Source organism: Danio rerio, chromosome 3 (genome assembly GCF_052040795.2).
Source record: "Danio rerio strain M-AB ecotype USA chromosome 3, GRCz13ab, whole genome shotgun sequence".
Taxonomy (NCBI): domain Eukaryota; kingdom Metazoa; phylum Chordata; class Actinopteri; order Cypriniformes; family Danionidae; genus Danio; species Danio rerio.
The window spans coordinates 7,778,171-7,800,000 of NC_141023.1; the positions used below are offsets into that span (position 1 = coordinate 7,778,171).

The 21,830-nt window shown below is 38.2% G+C and overlaps 1 protein-coding gene across 48 annotated transcripts in view; it reads right to left on the reverse strand.

Annotated features, from left to right (window-relative positions):
- Positions 1 to 21,830, reverse strand: part of rbfox3b (RNA binding fox-1 homolog 3b) — a 997,536-nt gene that overhangs the window by 485,786 nt on the left and 489,920 nt on the right. For all 48 annotated transcript variants that reach the window (XR_015480256.1, XM_087243785.1, XM_087243780.1 and 45 more), the window contains one exon: positions 16,339 to 16,464. Coding sequence is in view for 47 of the 48 variants with exons in the window: in XM_087243785.1 (XP_087099911.1) it covers positions 16,339 to 16,464 (126 nt within the window). In the remaining variant the exon portion in view is untranslated. The remainder of the gene's footprint in view (positions 1 to 16,338; positions 16,465 to 21,830) is intronic.

Genomic DNA, 21,830 nt, shown 5'->3' on the forward strand with positions numbered 1-21,830 from the left:
CCAAGGGGGGGGGAACATTCACCAATCTTCGATTTAGCTTCGTGCTGTTTGGATCGTTAGAAAATGGAGGGATGAGGGATGAGCGCAAACCTCTCTAATGAGCGCGCGGCTTTTAATTGATGCCTGCGATGGCCGTATTATTTCATTAAAAGTAATTACCCTGTCAAGTATGCTGCATCGCCATCATTTGGCCACTGCGGTAGAAAATAAAATCTCTGCGAGCGCGTGTCAGATGGAGAGATACAACACTGGGAGAGCTAATAGGATCAAGAGCAAGCGCTGTTTGTTTACAGAGACGGACTACAAAACAGCGTGAAGGGGTCAAGGCAGTCTGTTTATGCTAATGCTAATTAGTCGTTTGTGTGGGATTCAGATTTTGAGGAAGAAAGGGTCGCTAGACAGGAGATGCAAAGAGTCACAAAGAATTCATCTGCATTAAGAGCGATGTCCTGAGGGAAGTAAACTGACCGATGAGAACATTAGAAAACTCAGCAGTTGCTACTAAATAGCAATGACATTAAATAAAGAGTTAATAGTGACTTCAGCTTGAGGTTACTGCTTCCTAGTCATCTATTATTTCTGTTCGAGAATTTCAGAAAATAGTTTTAAACTATGGCTGCTAATAATCAGAAATATCAATATCAACTTTTTTATCGCTTTACCCCCACCACATTCAGTCAGAATCACATTATTTTCCTATATATATATATATATATATATATATATATATATATATATATATATATATATATATATATATATATATAAATATATATACCTAATGGATAACTCTTGGGGGAGAGCAGGGCACAAAATAACACTTTTTGGTTTTGGCCAAACAATGAACAAAGTAATGGGGTTAGACATACCTTATCTTTTTACCAACAACACACCAGCTTCTCCTACAAATGAGCACTGAAATTATGATTGCCGGACTTATGGTTTCTGTGCAGTATTTTCAAAAGTACCAAGAGTAAAAATGTTACTACTGTATGTACCCCACCACCTGCCGGGCAAGTTGTAACAAGGGCCGGAGCAAGCTAAACTGCCGCTCTAGGCAAGAACGGTAACACCGCCCTCAACCCTAACGTGAAGGGGTGGGGGGTGCTGTTGCGGATGCCGCCCTCTCTATTCTGCAACCCTAGACACCGATATAAGTGAGGGCGCGGGTGGTGAGGGTAGTGTCGGAGATGCCGCACTCTCTATTCTACCGCACTAGACGCGGATATAACCGAGGGCGCGGTGGGTAGGGTCGGGGACAACGCCCTCTCTATTCTGCCGCCCTACAGGTGGATATAACTGAGGGCGCGGGTGGTGAGGGTAGTGTCGGAGATGCCGCCCTCTCTATTCTACCGCACTAGATGCGGATATAACTGAGGGCCCCGTGGGTAGTGTCCAGGACGCCACCCTCTCTATTCTACCGTACTAGACACAGATATAACTGAGGGCACGGTGTTGGGGACGCCGGCCTCTCTATTCTGCAACCCTAGACGCCGATATAAGTGAGGGCGCGGGTGGTGAGGGTAGTGTCGGGGACGCCACACTCTCTATTCTTCCGCACTAGACGTGGATATAACCGAGGGCGCAGTGGGTAGGGTCGGGGACACCGCCCTCTCTATTCTGCCGCCCGACAAGTGGATATAACTGAGGGCGCGGGTGGTGAGGGTAGTGTCGGAGATGCCGCCCTCTCTATTCTACCTCACTAGATGCGGATAATTGAGGGCGCCGTGGGTAGTGTCCAGGACGCCACCCTCTCTATTCTACCGTACTAGACACAGATATAACTGAGGGCACGGTGTTGGGGACGCCGGCCTCTCTATTCTGCAACCCTAGACGCCGATATAAGTGAGGGCGCGGGTGGTGAGGGTAGTGTCGGGGACGCCACACTCTCTATTCTTCCGCACTAGACGTGGATATAACCGAGGGCGCAGTGGGTAGGGTCGGGGACACCGCCCTCTCTATTCTGCCGCCCGACAAGTGGATATAACTGAGGGCGCGGGTGGTGAGGGTAGTGTCGGAGATGCCGCCCTCTCTATTCTACCTCACTAGATGCGGATATAACTGAGGGCGCCGTGGGTAGTGTCCAGGACGCCACCCTCTCTATTCTACCGTACTAGACACAGATATAACTGAGGGCACGGTGTTGGGGACGCCGGCCTCTCTATTCTGCAACCCTAGACGCCGATATAAGTGAGGGCGCGGGTGGTGAGGGTAGTGTCGGGGACGCCACACTCTCTATTCTTTCGCACTAGACGTGGATATAACCGAGGGCGCAGTGGGTAGGGTCGGGGACACCGCCCTCTCTATTCTGCCGCCCGACAAGTGGATATAACTGAGGGCGCGGGTGGTGAGGGTAGTGTCGGAGATGCCGCCCTCTCTATTCTACCTCACTAGATGCGGATATAACTGAGGGCGCCGTGGGTAGTGTCCAGGACGCCACCCTCTCTATTCTACCGTACTAGACGCAGATGTAACTGAGGGCACGGTGTTGGGGATGCCGCCCTCTCTATTCTGCCGCCCTAGACGCCGATATAAGTGAGTGCGCGGGTGGTGAGGGTAGTGTCGGGGACGCCACACTCTCTATTCTACCACACTAGACGTGGATATAACCTAGGGCGCGGTGGGTAGGGTCGGGGACACCGCCCTCTCTATTCTGTCGCCCTACAAGTGGATATAACTGAGGGCGCGGGTGGTGAGGGTAGTGTCGGAGATGCCGCCCTCTCTATTCTACCGCACTAGATGCGGATATAACTGAGGGCGCCGTGGGTAGTGTCCAGGACGCCACCCTCTCTATTCTACCATACTAGACACAGATATAACTGAGGGCACGGTGTTGGGGATGCCGCCCTCTCTATTCTGCCGCCCTACGAGCGAATATAACTGAGTGTGCGGGTGGTGAGGGTAGTGTCGGGGATGCCGCCCACTCTATTCTGCCGCTCTAGGCAGCCACCTAGGTCGCCTCTATGGACGTGCCGCCCCTGGTTGTAACACATGCTTATAAGGGCAGATTTCAAACAATTAATTTAAATTCTGTTTAGTTTAAATAGTAGCTATATTTCCTCAGTAATTGGCTCATTTCTTTTTTATTCTACATAGCACTGTATGTTTTTTTTATTTATTTGTTTATTGGATAAACACATTTGAATCTACTTGCATTATTACCTAATTGATCCATTATTATATAATACATTTATTTGCATTATTAGCAATAAAATATATATTTTATTCTATTAAAATATTTTCTATTAAAAAACATATTTATTAAAAAAGTTCCTGACATTACACTCAAAATTCAACAATTATTTTGTTTGTTTAAGTGAAGTTTCATTTCAAACGAGAGTTTAATTTCAAGAGGAGCATGTGCGCATTATTGATCCAGCTGGTCCACATTAACTAATCATGATCCTCCAATCAGAGGATCCTAATGCTGTGTTCACACCAGAAGCGGAACGCGGGGATAAATCGCGCTATTCGCGCGTAAATAGCCGCGTGAACATTTGAGTTTACTCGCTTCATTCGCGTCAAACCCCGCTTCATTCGCGTGTCAAATTCACTTCAGAACAGATGCGGATTCACATGATGGGCAGGGCTTCTGTCTGCCCGAAGACTCTAGCTTCATAGCTAAATGGCTAACATAGATTTTATGAAGAAAATAACAGTGTTTATGTGCTTTATGAAGACTGAAAAACAGCGTTGATACGTTTAGGGTCATGTCTGAGTCCACTACATCCTTTCAGAGGTGCATCCAGCTCTGTGAGCTTATAAACCCCCCTAGAAACTGAACCTGGATGACGGAGACTTTCAGCGGTGCTTCTGACTGAGCCAAGTCGAGTTTGATGCACTGTTGTCGGTGAAGGCTGGAGGATTTCCCTCGGAACACCGACAACAGGTTCTACATCACAATCACGCCCCCACAAGAGCAAGCTTCTGATTGGTTAACGTGGCGTGAATGTACGCTGAAGTTCAGATTTTCAAATTCGAGAGATTTGCGTGAAACGCTCATTAAGCGCGTCAAACGCTCAATTCGCCCCGCGCCATTCGCGCAATTTGTGTCATTCGCGCAGCGTCATTCACGCGTATCGCGCCGCAGGATGTCTATTCGCGGGTTTGCATTGACTTAACATGTAAATCACTCGCGCTTGACGGTGTGAACGCAGCATCAGTCACTATATATATTCTCATTTCCTTTCTACAACTATTTTCTTCTGGAAGAAACCCCCCTCCTCTTCTTCTTCCACCTTTACTGTTGCCTCACAGCTAGAATACCAATGTCGTTGGGTCCTCACTGGGCCATCTTGTATTTCTGTGCGGGGTATGCATGTTCGCCCCGTGTCCACGTGGGTTTCCACCGGGTTCCCCAGTTTTCTCCCACCATCCAAATGAGCTCTATATTATAGATTAAATAAGCATAAATCTTTTTTTTATAATGTCTTACTCTCAGGAAGTTCGCCTTGGCCTCAGCAGCGGGGGGGTTTCGAGATCAACCTGAGCTCAATTTGCCCTCACTCTGAGAAAAGGGGGGGTTGGAGCTTAGGTCTCGAGGATCTCCTGAGCTCAGGGCTTGAGGATCTCCTGAGCTCAGGGCTCTCTCCCGGGACAGCATGCCAAACAAGCTATGACACTCTTTATTTTGGTGGTCAAAAGTGCATCAATGAGCGGATGTCAAACAGACGTCATGGTTTTGAGATCAAACAATTTGCATTTTTGAGATGTCAATGTCAGTTTGATATTTGTTTTGACATCAAGATGCCCATTAGGTTGGTGGTTTTGTACTCATCAAATGATCTAAACAAGCTCTCCACAATTAACGTACAGACCTACTGTTATCTAAAATCATTTTACAAGTTGCATCAAGACAACATTGATACTAAAAACAAAAAGCGAGCGTAGTAACACTTAGGATCTCTCTGTGACGACTCTTCTCTTCAGTTCCTGCTAACGGTTTAACATCATTGCTCATCCAATCAGCATCAGTGTGAAACTGTAGGCTGAAATCTATCAATTTATTCAAATGAATGCACATTCTGCGGAGGGCTCAATCACAGACGCACACACAAACACATTAACTCCCCGGCGTGAGCGTGGCGTTCAATGCTAGGGTTTTCCCTGGCTAGCGCACTGCAGATGCTAATTGTTTTAACCAGGCCTAATGGAGCAGTGATAGAGATTAATTAGTTTGGTGGGAAAGTTGCGTTCGCTCTCTGCTACTGAGCATGCTCAGTTCACCCCCTGCGGTGGCAGATTCTCATACTTGTGTGTGTGTAGTAAAAGCTCAGCAATGTTGCAGGGAAAGAATTACTTCACTTGAGCACAACATTCAGAATCAAAGAACTGGTTAATGCTCAATAAATGGTGTGTACATTTGAGTTGATTTCGCAACACAGAATGATTTGGTGTGACAAGAAAAAACATGTATTGAATCGCAGTGGTACTCCTTGTGGTATTTTTATATGGAGTGTATTTGATGCATCAAATTGCATAAGGTGTTTATTTTTGAAAATGGCAAAAAAGAAAAGAAAAGAAAAGAAAAACGAAATTTAGCCGTTTTTAATTTTAGCCTTTTTTTTTAAGCATGACGATAAAACACGAACACTGTTATGAATATATTAAAACATGTGCTTGTTTGTTGGAAAAATGTATAATAATGACAAAAAAACAAACAAAAAAAAACACTAATTTGTGGATCTTCTTTCTTCCGGGTGCAGCTGTGCTGCCGTTGTGGTTGGTGTGATTCTAGAAAAGTCTAGAATTCTAGTGTGATTCTAAAAAAATTCTCTTTCGAGGGGTATCTAGCCCTTCTCCTTAGCCCCTACGCCTTCAAGCTAAAGAGAATTGTGACACCCCTGCCCCCTTCATGTGAAATAAGGGGGAAGGGCAATGGCTAAGGGGTGGAATTGGGATTGGGCCTAAGAGAAATACAGGTTTCGAAAACCCGATTTCAGATATCAAATTTCAAGTTATGTGTAACTTTTTACCTGGTTATTTTTTTTCTGATATTTTCTAAATATTTTTAAATAATTAAAATAGTTATTTTAGATTTAAATAGTTGCATCCTAATTGCAATTGGAATAAATTTAATTGGTGCATGCAAAAGTGCATTATTTTTTTTTTTTTATATCTGGTGGGGGCACTAAGGCACTCGGCCTGCGGCCTTGTGCCAATGCACGCCTCCCACCAGTGCTGATATACAGCCATATCGCACTGCTACTCGTGTGCGATATATTTTTATATATATATATATATATATATATATATATATATATATATATATAAATTATGAAATATAATTCATAATTTACTTTTACACTGGAACATCATTTTTTTGTTTGTTTATTCATTTGTGCATTCCTTCATTTACTTGAGAGGGTTTGTTAATTTATTATTATTTTTTATTTATTTATTCATTTATTTAGCTTAGTTAAATTACATATTCATATTTATTTCTGAAAATTAACATAATTAATTTTATTTTATTTGATTACATATTTGACTTCATATTTAATTTGCTTTAATTGAATTTAATATTTTCATTAGATTTTTTTATTTGATCTGATTTAATCAGATAGATTTCTATTAGTTTATTTATTAATTAACATTGTTTTTTATTCATTATTTTATTTTATTTTACTACTAAAATAGTCAAATAAATTATTAGCTTTTTTATTTTTTGTTGATTCATTCAATCATTTGTTCATTTGTGCATTCCTTCATTTAGTTAGTTAGTTAATTAGTTAGTGGCGATAGAGAGGGTTAATTAATTATTCATAACTAATTTCTGAACGCATAAACGCATTTCATGTGTAAAACACATGCAAAATAAATTGTCGGTTTATTCTGCTGTGGCGACCCCTGATAAAAGGACCAAGCTGAAGAAAAATTAATAAATGAATATATTTTTTATTTGATTTAATTTTATCTTTTTTAAATTAGATTTTTATTGTTTAGATTTTTATATAATTATATTATTTTGTTCTGTTGTTTTTATAATAAATAGTTTGTTCTTTTGTTTTTTTATTAGTTCATCCGTTCGTGCATTCCTTCATTCAGTAAGTGGCTAGCAGGTGGGTTAGTTTATTTATTTATTTAAATTAGTTAGAATAAATATTCACAATTAATTACCAAAATACCAATGTAAATACCAAAGTACAACCCTTATTGTATATCTTACCAGATACATTTTATCTGACAATTCTCTAGCATGATTATCTTGAAAATATATACAGTCGAAGTCAGAATTATTTGCCCCACTTTGATTTTTTTTCTTTTTTCTTTTTAAATATTTCCCAAATGATGTTTAACAGAGCAAGGAAATGTTCACAGTATGTCTCATAATATTTTTTCTTCTGGAAAAATTCTTATTTGTTTTATTTCGGCTAGAATAAAAGCAGTTTTCAATTTTTGAAACCGTTTTTTAGGACAAAATTATTAGCCCCTTTAAGCTATATTTATGCATAATCTACAGAACAAACCATCGTTATACAATAACTTGCCTAATTACCCTTACCTGCCTAGTTAACCTAACTAACCTAGTTCCTTTAAATGTCACTTTAAGCTGTCTTGAAAAAAATATCTAGTCATATAATATTTACTCTCATCATGGCAAAGATAAAATAAATCAGTTATTAGAGATGAGTTATTAAAACTATACTGTTTAGAAATATGCTGAAAACATCTTCTGTCTGTTAAACAGAAATTGGGGGCTAATTCAGGGAGGCTAATAATTCAGACTTTAACTATATATAAAATCTCGTTTAGTGTCAAAATAACTTCATGTACATCCTCGCTTTAAATCCTGAGGCTGAACTGGAATCTGTTTATACTTATAAACTTCAAGCCTTTGTCACGCTCCTCAAACAAACATGTATTTCAAGTTAAAAACCGCAGTCTCTGAATTGAACTTCAAGCCTCAATCCACACTGAACTGTAACTGAACTGAATAACAATTGTTTCGAGTACAGTAACTATATTATCTGTGTTTTCCAGCAAAAAAACAGCTTTATGCTAAATTCTGCAGACCGAAGCAACATTTTCAGGCATTTTCAGCATGGCCTATAAAAGCTCTGCGTCTTTTCAAGTGCTCTGATTGGTGGCATTTCTCTAATATTCATTTTAATACCAATGAAGACTCAGATTTAAGCAGATCTTTAATTTGGGCCTTTTAAAAGCACAGAGCCGCAGGTGAAATGCTAACATAGCGGGAAAACGCCGGAGATGAAGGTAATTCCCAGCAGGCCTTGAGGCGAATGAATAGATGAAGAAACAGCCCTAAAGCTAACACACAGCCTTTTTTTTTTTTACTTCCAGGAACGCTCACATTTCCATACGGACGTCTTCAGTAATAAAGCGCTCGACTTCAGATAATGAGCTTTCCACTTCTGAGCTCATTAGCGGCTGCTAGACTTTAGCCTGCACCGCTAACCTGACGCCCCGCTCATTTAGCTGGGACTCTCTGTTAGCCAAGCAGCTAATTAGCAGAAACCTAGCTCACCACAGGCTAAATCTCCATTAGCATCGAGGCTAATCAGCGCCGCCAAGCTTTGTTAACGCTGGAGCGAGTCATTAGCGGGGTTTACTTCAGTCCGTGCCGGCAGATGGAGCATATATAGCGAGTGGTTATTATAACACAAGGTGTGGAGACTCTGGTGCAATCAGGTGAAAATGTGCTTGCACTATAAATGTTGTGAATGAAACAGGGGATTAGTGGAGGAGGTTTTACAAGGATGTATTTAATTTTAGGTTTTACAAGAATATATTTAAATTTTATATTTGATATTTTATTTAGTTGATTTTGTTATTTTATGTTAAATCTAATATTTTATTATTATTTTTCATTTTATTTTTTACTGTATTTATGTAATTTATTTTATATCAGATTTATTTTTTTATTTTATTTTAATTTATTCCAGATATTTTAGTTTTTAGATTTTTTTACTTATTTTTATTTATTTATTTATTTATTTATCTCATAACTGATATTTTTTCTTCTATATTTTATTTTATATTTTATTCTTTATTTTATTTTTTACTTTTATTTGTCTTATTTTTCTATTTTACTTTTAATCTAATACTTTATTATTTTGTAAATGTGATTCTATATATTATTATATTTATTTATTTTATTTGATATTATATTTGATATTTTGTTTATTTTATTTTACTTTAAACCTGATATTTAACTTTTTTATATTTTATGTATTTATTTATTTATATTACTTTTATATCTGATATTTTTTAGTTTACATGATATTTGATATTTTATTTTATTTTTTATTTAATATTTAATTTTATTTTTGATTATATATATTTTTTTCTATTCGATATTTTATTTATTTTATTTCCATTTGTATTTTTTTATTTGTTTTTTATTTAACTTTGAATCTAATATTTCATTTTTAATATATTTTATTGTATTTATTTTATTTTATGACCGATATTTTATTTTATAAATGTAATAAATTAATTAATTTTATTTATTTTACATCTGTTATTTTATTTCATATTGTAATTGATATTTTATTTATTTTGTTTCACTCTAAACCTGAAAATTATCCCCTCCTTCTTTGCTTCTTTCTTTCTTTCTTTCTTTCTTTCTTTCTTTCTATAATAACTGGTGCTTTCTTCTCTTTTTTATATTTTATTTATTATTTGATTAAATTTATTTGATTTTTTATTTTTGATTTCATATTTGATATTTTATTTAATTCTTTATTCTTTTCCATTTTTTATTTGTTTTATTATTTATTTTACTTTAAAGCTAATACTCATTATTATTATTTTTTTATTTTATAGTATTTATTTAATTTATGCTAGATCTGATATTTTATTTTATATTATATTTGATATTTTATTTATTATATTTTACTTTAATGCTAATATTTTAATTTCAAATATTTTATTTATTTGTTTATTTTATTTATTTATACCTGATATTTTCTTTTCGTTTTATATTATATTTAATATTTTATTTTATTTATTATTTTATTTTGCATTTTATTTAATTTACTGTTATTTTTATATTCAATTTTATATTTTATATTTTATTTCATTCTTTATTTCCCGTTTTATTTGTTTTATTACTTTTCTATTTTATTTTAAATCTAAAATATTATACTCTGTATTTTATTTATTTTATTTAAACCTAATATGTTATTTTATATTTTATTTATTTCATATTTATTTATTTATTTATTTAGATTTTATTTATTATCTGATATTTTCTTTTTGTTTTAAACTATATTTCATATTTCATTTGATATTTAATTTTATTTTATATTAATTTTTTTACATTTGATTTTACATTTTATTTTATTTTATTTATTTTTAATTTTTTTATCTGGTATTCTTTTTCATCTTTTTATATTATATTTCATATTTCATTTATTATTTATTTTTATTTGATATAAAAAAAAATTAATTTGATTTTGTGAGGAAATATATAAATGTTTTACATAAAAATCATAAATACTTTTGCCTGTCACTTCAGCAAAATAAATTTGTTTTGTATCCAAATAATTTTTTTACTAATACTGAAAAGAAACTGATTAATTAATGAAACAAAAGTTGTAGAGACTTTTATCCCAGTATTTGATGTATTCGGAACTCAAACAGAATATTAAGTAGGTGGGCGGGGCTTTCTTTTCCACATCATTTCATCATAGCAAACTAACAGTAATGGGGCGTGTCTAAGAATATTGCGGGTGAGACAACAAACTGACATCAGATAAGCCCCGCCCACTCCAAACACTGAAGCGACTGCTCGGACTCTGATTGAAGATTACCAAAACCAAATATACACACACACACACACATTTTTACATTAGAATAACTTGCACATATTAATTGTTCAACTGAAGAATAACAATGTGCAATAGCAAAATAAACATCGCCAGTTTTGATTTCACACAGACTTTAATCTAGCCCGGCTTGGTTAGAAATGACTATAATGAGCCATCCATATTGTGTGCGAGTTTGCATCATATACAACTGTACAGCAGAACTGCGAGCTCATTACTGCACTGATGCTGCACACACACACAAACACCTGCCAGAACAATAATCTGGCCATCACAGAGCATGTTGTGTGTAATTTGTGTGTAGACTGTGCTGTAATCAACATCAGCTCTACCACTGAGCCACACAAGGCCTGCTGCTGACGCCTCATTATGTGGACCGAGCGCATTTACAGCAAATCAGAAACAATGGCCACACACTGTGCCTGTGGTCATGTGATTTACCTCATGTACATTATCAAGTCCAATCACTTTTACTGTCACATCATCACCAGCATGTGTGCTACTGTATGATGAGTGAAAAACGTATGTACAGGCTTAACAGTTAAATACAGTATGTACACAATAGACAACAAAGACGTACAAGAAAAACACACAGAGTTGAAGTCAGAATTATTAGGTAGTGTTACTTTTAAACACATTATTTCTGTGTTTAAAGGGTAACATCATTCACAATTCACTGTCTCGTCTCCCTGTACATAATGAGTGTGTATAATACAGACATATGAACAAAAAGAGGACGCCCTGCACTCTGTTGTAAATTTCTCTAGTCTGGCTCACGGCACCAAACTTTTGTACATGTAAGGCCCCGTTTACACTAATGCGTTTTAGTTTGAAAACGCATAAGTTTTGCTACGGTTACGCCAACCGTCCACACTACGCCGGAGTTCTCGAGCGCCGAAAACGGAGCGTTTCGAAAACGCTGGAGAAGCCGTTTTCATTCTAAAACGCTGCTGCTCCGTCTCAGTGTGGATGATGGAAAACGGAGACATCTGAAAACGGAGGCGGGGCTGCAGACATTCGCTTCTCTGATTGGGGCTTTTCCTGAATATTAAGTAGCCTAACACACACAGTTCAGTCCTGCATTTTCTCTGTGTAAGTTCAGACTTCGCATGTTTGATCAAGGCTGCAGTCTCTTCTTCTCAGTTTGATATGGAAAACAGACTATACCGAGGACACGGGTAAATCTTCAAAGGGAACAGTGTACTTTATAACTTCATTCACATCACCCTGGATACGTTGTTTCACTTTCTCAACAATAAAATGTAAACTTGATTTAAGGAACTGCCTATTTTCATTTTAATATTAGCAACTAAACAGACAGAAGAAATGTTGAGGCGTCGTGCTGCATATATGAGCGTCATCTTCACTGTGTGGATATTTATAACAAAACGGAGCCGATAACAACTACCTCCTTTCAATTTCAGTGAAAATACGAAACATACCCTCTCTTTTGCTGAATATCAGTTTTAATAATCGATAATGGCCATTATAAAAGTATAACATACAATAAGTTTATACATTATAGGAAATAAAGGCAAGCGATCAGTCAATATACAGAATAGGCTACGTGCTTACATTAATCATTAACTTATCTTTGCGCTCAGCCAAAACACGTTACCTAAGAAAAAGTAAGATTCTAATGACCAAAGTCAGGGAATATGTCGTTAGATAAAGACAACAAGATGAATGAAATATCCCGTTTAATAAATATAGTGAGATTAGATCCAGCGGGAGATGCTTGATGAGAAGTCCGACTAGCAGAGCTCTCATCTGGGTAGATGAGCTGCAGCGCTTGCCAGAGAGTGTGTGTGTGGTCACGTGATGTGCGTTTTCAGCGTTTTGGTGTGGACGGAGAGCAGTTCAGAAACGCTGGGTAAAACGCGAGTGTGGACGCGGATCGTTTTCATTCTAAAACGCCGTTTTAAAACTAAAACGCACTAGTGTAAACGGGGCCTAAGTGGAGACAGTCAAAAACAAAAACAAAGCATGCAAATGAAGTGTTGTTATCAGCAGGGTAACATGCCTTTCCAAGTACCCATTCATGATACATTTTAGCATTGAAACAGTGTGCAAATGATGTTCTGGAGAGAGAAACTGCCCAATCATTTGACTGATTGGAGAAAACAAAAGACACTGCTGTGCTGTGAAACTGACAATTTGCATTACTTTAAAGACCGTCAGGGCTCAGGAAACCAATACATTTTAAAGTCTGTCACACCCTGAAAACAACTTTTCAGTTGCCTTAGTGCCCCCACCAGTGCCGATATACAGCCATATCGCACTGCTACGAGTGTGATATTGCGTTTATACAACAGTTTGACGGCATATTTGTGTATTTAAAAAACAAAATCATAATAATATAAATACAAAAACATTATATATATATATATATATATATATATATATATATATATATATATATATATATATATATATATATATATATATATATATATGTATATATATATACGTATATATATATATATATATATATATATATATATATATATATATATATATATATATATATATATATATATATATATATATGTATTTATATATGTATATGTGTATATATATATATATATATATATATATAAATATATATATAATATATATATGTATACGTATATATATATACGTATATATATATATATATATACACATATATATATATATATATATATATATATATATATATATATATATATATATATATATATATATATATATATATATATATATATATATATATATATATATAAAATGTTTTTGTATTTATATTATTATGATTTTTTTTATCAATGATAAAATGCCAAATCAAAAAGGTAAGTTTTCAACTAAATAAAAAAAAACACAGAAAGAGATTATATAGATCTAATACAGAGGGGCAGAGCATTTCACAAGGTACTGAGAAAGCCCGGTCACCGCTGGATTTCAGCCTCGACTTTGGGATGTATAATAGTCTCTGGTTAGATGACCGAAGAGAACAACCAGGCTGATGTTCAGTCAACAGGTCTGACAGGTAGGAAGGAGCCAGGCCATTTAGGAGAGGGTGCTCGCTGCAGAGCCATTTGAGGAGAGCTGAGCTCCAGCGAGGGGGAGCTTAAGCTTGAGCTCCACCTTTTTTGCACTTCTTCTACGAGTGATGTCACTTGGGGTAGGGTTAGGGGTGGGGTTGGTGTACGCATTAAAACAGCTTACAGGAGGAGGAGCGACAGCTCATGCTCCCCCTCGGTGGAGCTCAGCTCTACTCAAATGGCTCTGCAGCGAGCACCACTTGTCATTTAGTGATTTAGCCATTTAGAGAACCAGGAGCAGAGTTTTAAAAGTGGCATGATAAAGTTAACTGAATGGATTTGTGTTGGGTTAAATGGTGTGGAATTATTTTTACAGTATGAAAGCCTGGTTATTTAACTTTATTCAAATATTGATATTTAATCTCAATGTTAACAATACTGAGATATTAAAGTAATATCACTACATTTATAACAATGACATTCACTGGTTGTTCAAACTACTTATTTTTAAATGAGCTGAAAGAGCACAATTCTTAAGTTTTTCTGGGACAACTTGATTGTTTTATGCTCAATCCATAATTACGTTGTTGTGTATCACTGGCCATTGTATTAGGTACACCTTACTAGTTTCGGGCTGGACCCCCTTTTCCCATCAGAACTGCCTTAATCCTTCATGGAATAAATTCAACATGGTACTTTAAATATTCCTCCGAGATTTTGTTCCATATTGACATGATAGCTTCACGCAGTTGCTGCAGATTTGTCGGCTGCACATCCATGATGCGAATCTCTCTACCACCACATCCCAAAGGTGCTCTATGGATTAAGAGCTGGAAACTGATGAGGCCATTTGAGTACGGTGAACTCATTGTCATGTTCAAGAAACCAGTCTTCACGCTTTATGACATGGCACATTATCCTGCTGGAAGTAGCCACCAGAAGATTGGTACACTGTGGTCATAAAGGGATGGACATGGTCAGCAGCAATGCTCAGGTAGGCTGTGGCGTTGACACAGTGCTCAATTGGTACTAATCTTGGCCAAGAAAGTGTGCCAAGAAAATATCCCTCACCCCATTACACCACCACTAGCCTGAACAGTTAATACCGAAGACAGGATGGATTTGAGTTACTTTCTATGAGCTGGAACCAGTCTGGCCATTCTCCTCTGACCACTGGCATCAACAAGGCATTTGCGCCAACAGAACTGCCGCTCATTGGATACATTTTCTCTTTTTTTCGCACCGTTCCCTGTAAACCCTAGAGATGGTTGTGCGTGCAAACACCAGTAGATAAACAGTTTCTGAAATACTCAGACCAGCCTGTCTGGCACCAACAACCATGCCACGTTCAAATTCACCTAAATCCGCTTTCTTACCCATTCTGATGCTCGGTTTGAACTGCAGTAGATCGTCTTGACCATGTCTAAATGCATTGAGTTGCTGCCATGTGATTGGCTGATTAGAAATATGAGTTAATAAGCTGTTGGTGTACCTAATAAAGTGGCCAGTGAGAGTATACATTTTACATACGTTTTTTTTCTTCTTCATAAACCTGTATTTTTTTTTGTAAGTCACCTTTTTTAATCCCTAAAGGGGTCCTAGTATGCAAAAATCCCCCACAGTTGTGTGGCAGCAGTGTGTGAATATAACCAGCTTCTAATGGTGTAAACTGATGTATAATTTTTTTATTATAATCACGCTTGATGAAAACCGTCTGCAGAAACACTTTGATTGGCATCCTTTGTAAGCGTCATCAGAGGGGGACAGCCCCGCCCACTAGTGACGATCTCTCTCTCATTAGCATTGGACGTTAGTCCTGCTTTCGTATCTGCCACTATGCTGACACACACTATGCATTTGTAGCTCCGCCCTATGAGAGCACAATCTCATTTGCATTTAAAGCGGCAGACACCAAAATGGCACAATTAGTATCAAAGCCTAAAAGGGGCAGATTTAGAGAGTTATAAAACATGATTTGTGTGATATTTTGAGCTGAAACTTCACACACACACTACAGAGACATCAAAGACTTATTTTACATCTTGTAAAAGACACAAAAAAAGGTCACCTTTAAAGTTCACCTCTGAATCAGTAAATCATCTCCAGTAAATCATTTTTAGGCCATCAGATAATGTGAATAGGGGTGGCACGGTGGATCAGTGGTTAGCACTGTCACCTCACAGCAAGAAGGTCGCTTGTTTGAGTCCTGGCTGGGCCAGTTGGGATTTCTGTGGGGAGTTTGCATGTTCTCCCCGTGTTGGCATGGGTTTCTTCCGGCTGCTCTGGCTTCTGCCTTAAGACCAAACACGTGCTATAGGTGAATTGAATACACTAAATTGGCCGTAGTGTATGAGTCTGTGTGTGAATGACAGTGTATAAGTGTTTCCCAGTACTGGGTTGCAGCTGGCTAGCGTAAAACATATGCTGGAATAGTTGGTGGTTCATTCCAATGTGGCAACCCCTGATAAATAAAGGACTAAGCCAAAAAAAATCAATGAATGAATGAATGATATGCATCAGCTCACCCCAAACATCTGCCGTAAATCAGGGTCCCGGAAGCGGAAGGGGATGTTGGAGACGTGTAGCCGCTTGGGCTGCTGCTTTTCTGTGGACTCTGAAATCAACACGTCCGTTTGCGTCACGTCTTCCGTCTAAGAAGAGACAAAAGCAGCCACAGGTTATGATCTAAACAAACAACATGAAGGATAGCGAGTTAGCCTACATAGCCGCAGTCCTGGTTTTCACCACGGATAAACAGACACTGACTTATGAAGGCCTACTGGAGGTCACGCATCTAGGAATATGAGCATTAATCTCCACCTGTTACTGTCTCAGGAGCTCAAACACACCGGATACACTGATAAATCTGCTGCACGCACACACAAACACAGACACGCAAAGAGGCCGATGGCTTGTTGTTTCCATCATTATGTTGATGATCCGCCACAAATGAAACTTCAGACACGTTTGACAGATGTTTTCTCTCTGCGCTCGCTCGGTTGTGCAGAACGACACACACACACACATGCACAAACACACACACGCTCATTTTCATGTGCTCGCTTACAGCAGCATGTCATCAGAATGTCATCATTGAGGTAAAAAATGTTCAGATTCATTGAAACACACACACACACACACATGTACACACACACACAGCGGCATCAACAAATCTCCCCAGAGCATCATGGGCTTCATCAAAACATCAACACAGAGCACCAACATTATTGCATCAGCTCAAACACACACCCACACACACACACGCACGCGCACACCAACAGAAATAGAAATGTACCAAAAAAATTACCGAAACAAATATATTATATATTAGCATCCTGGGCCGGAGTGGGACTCTTTTTTAGCCCTGGAGTTTCAAGTCTTAGACCGGCCCACCTCAGTTCACGACAAACTATATTAAAATAAGGCCATTTCCAATTCAGTTTTTAATGACACTATCACGCCTTTTCCAAGGTAAAAAATCCACGTAAAATCCAAGCCAGGGGTGGCCAACCCTGTTCCTGGAGTGCCACCTTCCTGCAGATTTCAGTTCCTACCCATATCAAACACACCTGAACCAATTAATTAGGGCCTGAACACCACGTGATAATTACAGGCAGGTGTGTTTGATATGGGTTGCAACTGAAATCTGCAGGAAGGTGACATCTCCATCTGGCATATTTTATTTTAAACAGCTAATTTTCTCTTAAATGAGCACAAACAGTTTCTAAAGTAGTGGAATGTTTTCATTATAGATCTGTGCATTCTTACAGAGACACCTCTGTTATTAAACAAAACACCTTTGTGTAGATTCATATACTGCTCACTTGTTTGATAACCGAGGTGTCACCACAGCCATGTCACCCTGCAGCCCAAGACCGGTTACTCACTGAAGCTAAGCAGGGCTGAGCCTGGTCAGTACCTGGATGGGAGACCACTAGGGAACGCTAGCTTGCTGTTGGAAGTGGTGTTAGTGAGGCCAGCAGGGGGCGCTCAACCTGTGGTCTGTGTGAGTCCTAATGCCCCAGTAAAAGTGAAGGGGACACTACACTGTCAGTGGGCGCCGTCTTTCGGATGAGACGTTTCGAGGTCCTGACTCTCTGTGGTCATTAAAATCCCATGGCACTTCTCGTGAAAGAGCAGGGGTGTAACGGTGTCCTGGCCAAACTCCCTCTATCGGCCCTTACGATCATGGCCTCCCAATCATCCCCCTCAACCGAATTGGCTCTATCACTGTCTCTCCACTCCGCCAATAGCTGGTGTGTGGTGAGCGCACTGGCGCCGTTGTCCTGTGGCAGCCGTCGCATCATCCAAGTGGATGCTGCACACTGGTGGTGGTGTGGAGAAACCCCCCTCATGATTGTAAAGCGCTTTGGGTGTATGGCCATACACAATAAATGAGCTATATAAATACACATTACATTACTTTAAATGGCGGGTACAGAAGCTGATCTGGGATCAGTTTATTTTAAATCTTTGCGAGGGAACCCAAAAACCTTAGTAAATGTTTTCCTATCACTCACAATTTTTTTTCCCCACCATCACGTCCCTTTCGGGTCTCCGTACTATACTGCTCAGTGAGCGCCGTCTTTCTGGTGGGATGATAAACCAAGCTCCTGACTCTCTGTGGTCATTAAAAATCCATGGATGTCCTTCAAAAAAAAAAAAAAAAAAAAAAGGAGGGGTTTAACCCAAATTTGCCCACTGGCCTCTGTCTGTCCCCATACCATAATTAGCTTCATCATTCAGACATCACACATTCACCAATCAGCTGGGGCCTCATGTACGAAGACTTGCGTGAAAATCATACTAAAACATTGCGTACGCCCAAAGCTGTCCGCAGAAAAAATTCAGATGTATGAAACACTGCGTACGCCGAATCCCACGCATATTCTTTGTACATCCGAATGAACGTAAAACTGAGCGCAACATGCACGAGCACAAAACCCCTCCCCGCCTCCTCCCCCGTATGAATATGCTAATGACTCTACTTTGGCAAAACCAAACAAAAAAGCAAAGGCAAAAGCAAGCAAGAAGAGAAACTTTGAACAGAATGTGAATTGGAGGTGCTGCTTTCGGAGGTAGACCGGATTTGTCGTCCGGAATTAACAACAAAAGAAAAAATAGAGTGGGGAGAGTTTAGCTGATGCGGTTAACACAGTTGGGTCTGAACATTGAGTGGATTTAAAAAAGAGATAGTGAGATGTGTAAGTGCAAAATGATGCAATACCCTTAACAGCCGAGTGGCGCAGCTAGTAAAACGCATGTAATCATGTTTTGACACATTCAAGCATGAACTCGGTTCGAGTCCAGCGTCTGATGAATTCACCCCCCCCCCCCCCCCGCTACATATAAGATTTTGCCTACTATTAATCACGCGGAAGACAAGTAGGAATCATTAATAAGTTTGTGCATTATATTTTATTTGCACATTTATTGAATGGAAATGTTTCTGATTCGCGTATGCAAATTCATCTTCAGGTGGTGCCTTTTATAGCAATGTGCGTCCAGTCGATCGCTCCCAGTACATTGGGAAAACAGGTGACCGCTGCAAATTGCGCTTTAATGTTTGGCTGGTCAACTGCATGGTATGGAAACCTTATATACCTGTTAGATCAGGGGTTTTCAAAGTCTAAGACAGTGGGCCTCCCTTTTGACACAACTTATCCATTGGCGCCCCCCTCCTCCCAAACATGCACACACACATACATATATATATATATACAGTATATATAAAGACCCAGACAGATGTCAGACTGTTAACTCACTTTTATCATCATTTGCATGAAAGTGCAATTATTTACAGAGTAATAACAAGTATTTTAATATAACGTTTTTAAAACTGGGATGATGGTTAATATGAATAGAACAGATCCAAGAACTGTTCATCCCAGTCAAAACAGTCGAAGTTTAGCGGGTCTCATGCTGTCATTAGCCAAAATATCTTGACAAACCACACTTAAAGGTCGTGGTTCATCAGCTGGTCCTGTCCACGTATATCCTAAACTCAAATGCTGATCATCATATCGTCGTCTTTTGGCTTTAAGCCCTGAACTTGAAGGCTTTGAATCAGGGGGTCTCAGAAACCGATCCATTGTATTAGCAGGCATAATTAGCAGGGATATACCTGTATTGGCAGGCCAAACAGAAGCGAATTCACAGCTATGGCCTTCTGGGTAAAAAAAGGTTTTCTTATTTTTGACGTATTATTTTTTTTAGCTTTGTTTAATTAAAACGTTTAAATATAATAAAAAATACATATAATAATTAAACTTAATAATTATATTTTTATTATATAATATTTTTCCCGCGCCTCCCCTGACATGCTCTGGCGCAAAACCAAACGAAAAAGCAAAGGCAAAAGCAAGCAAGAAGAGAAACTTTGAACAGAATGTGAATTGGAGGTGCTCTTTTCGGAGGTAGACCGGAGAAAAGCGGTGTTATTTGCAAGTTTGTCCTCCGGAATTAACAACAAAAGAAAAAATAGAGTGGGAGAGTTTAGCTGATGCGGTTAACACAGTTGGGTCTGAACATCGGAGTGGATTTAAAAAAGAGATAGTGAGATGTGTAAGTGCAAAATGATGCAATCGCCTTAACAGCCGAGTGGCGCAGCTAGTAAGACGCATGTCATCATGTTTTGACACGTTCGAGCATGAACTCGGTTCGAATCCAGCATCTGCTGAATTCATTCTCCCCCCCGCTACATATCAGATTTTGCCCACTATTAATCACGAGGAAGACCTAGTAGGAATCATCAATAAGTTTGTGCATCATATTTAATTTGCACATTTATTGAATGGAAATGTTTCTGATTCGCGTATGCAAATTCATCTTCAGGTGGTGCCTTTTATAGCAATGTGCGTCCAGTCGATCGCTCCCAGTACATTGGGAAAAGTATGGAACAAAATCAATGCCTAAAGTCTTGAATTAAAAAGCTTGTTGAATATCACAAACTGAAAAAAATTATACACCGTATTAACAAGTTCTTGCATTTTAATGACTTGAATTCCAGGGTTTGTATTTTTAGGTCCTGAAATTTAACATATCTGTTTATTTAGGCTGTGAATATTTCAACGAGAAATATTTCAAACACGTTTTCATACTTAAAAATTCAATAATTCATATTCAATTTTCAGATTTCACTTACAAAATATTCAATACCCTTTAAAAATACGATGTATAATATTCAAAAGGTCATTTTCAGTTCATTTTATTTCAGTTCAAATATTCGCTTCCATAAATTCAGTGGATCAAATTCGACTGTTAAAATTCAACATTACATCCGGGAACTGCAGGAGAAGCAATAGATTGCCGATTGAAGATCGCCAGCTGCTCTAGCTTTCACCAGCAGGTGGAGATGGAATAATGTAAGATTTTTAACCCAGTAAACAGGCGAGAAAAAAGGCTAATAAAGGCACAAAAGTAGCATTCAATTTTAATATCAATGCCTTGGACATTATAAATAATAAAAAGTATGAGTAAAATGAGTAAATGAGGGTTTAGTCGTTTATATTTGCCCTTATGTAACGGAAGCCAGCTGGTGATCGCGTAAAGCTCACCCCTCGGATCCAGGGACAGACGTTGTTCTGCAATCTTATCGGAGCTTGTCTCCCATGCTGGCTCGATACCTGCTCGGACCGGTGCGGTTACTTGCACATAAACCGTCTTTTGATGAATATGATGTTACACATTGTCTATCTTTATTGACTCTTTCTTCCATAGACGCGAAGTATTATATTGACAGCTAAAGAATATAAACGTAAGAGAAACAGGAGAGGAAATATTATAATAATAATACAAAATAGATAAACATTGACAGGGCTAAGAACAATTACGAACAAAGATTTTCAAAACCAGAGAGATTTTATGAGAATGTCACAAAACAGTTTACTTGGAAATGTTAAACAGAGTTCAGGTATGATTTAAGGTTGGTTATGGATGGGGCGTCTGATTTAAAATAATTTTGCGAATGCAGAATGCAAAGTCGAACGAGTGGCAGCGAGCTCCGGTGGCCAGTCAG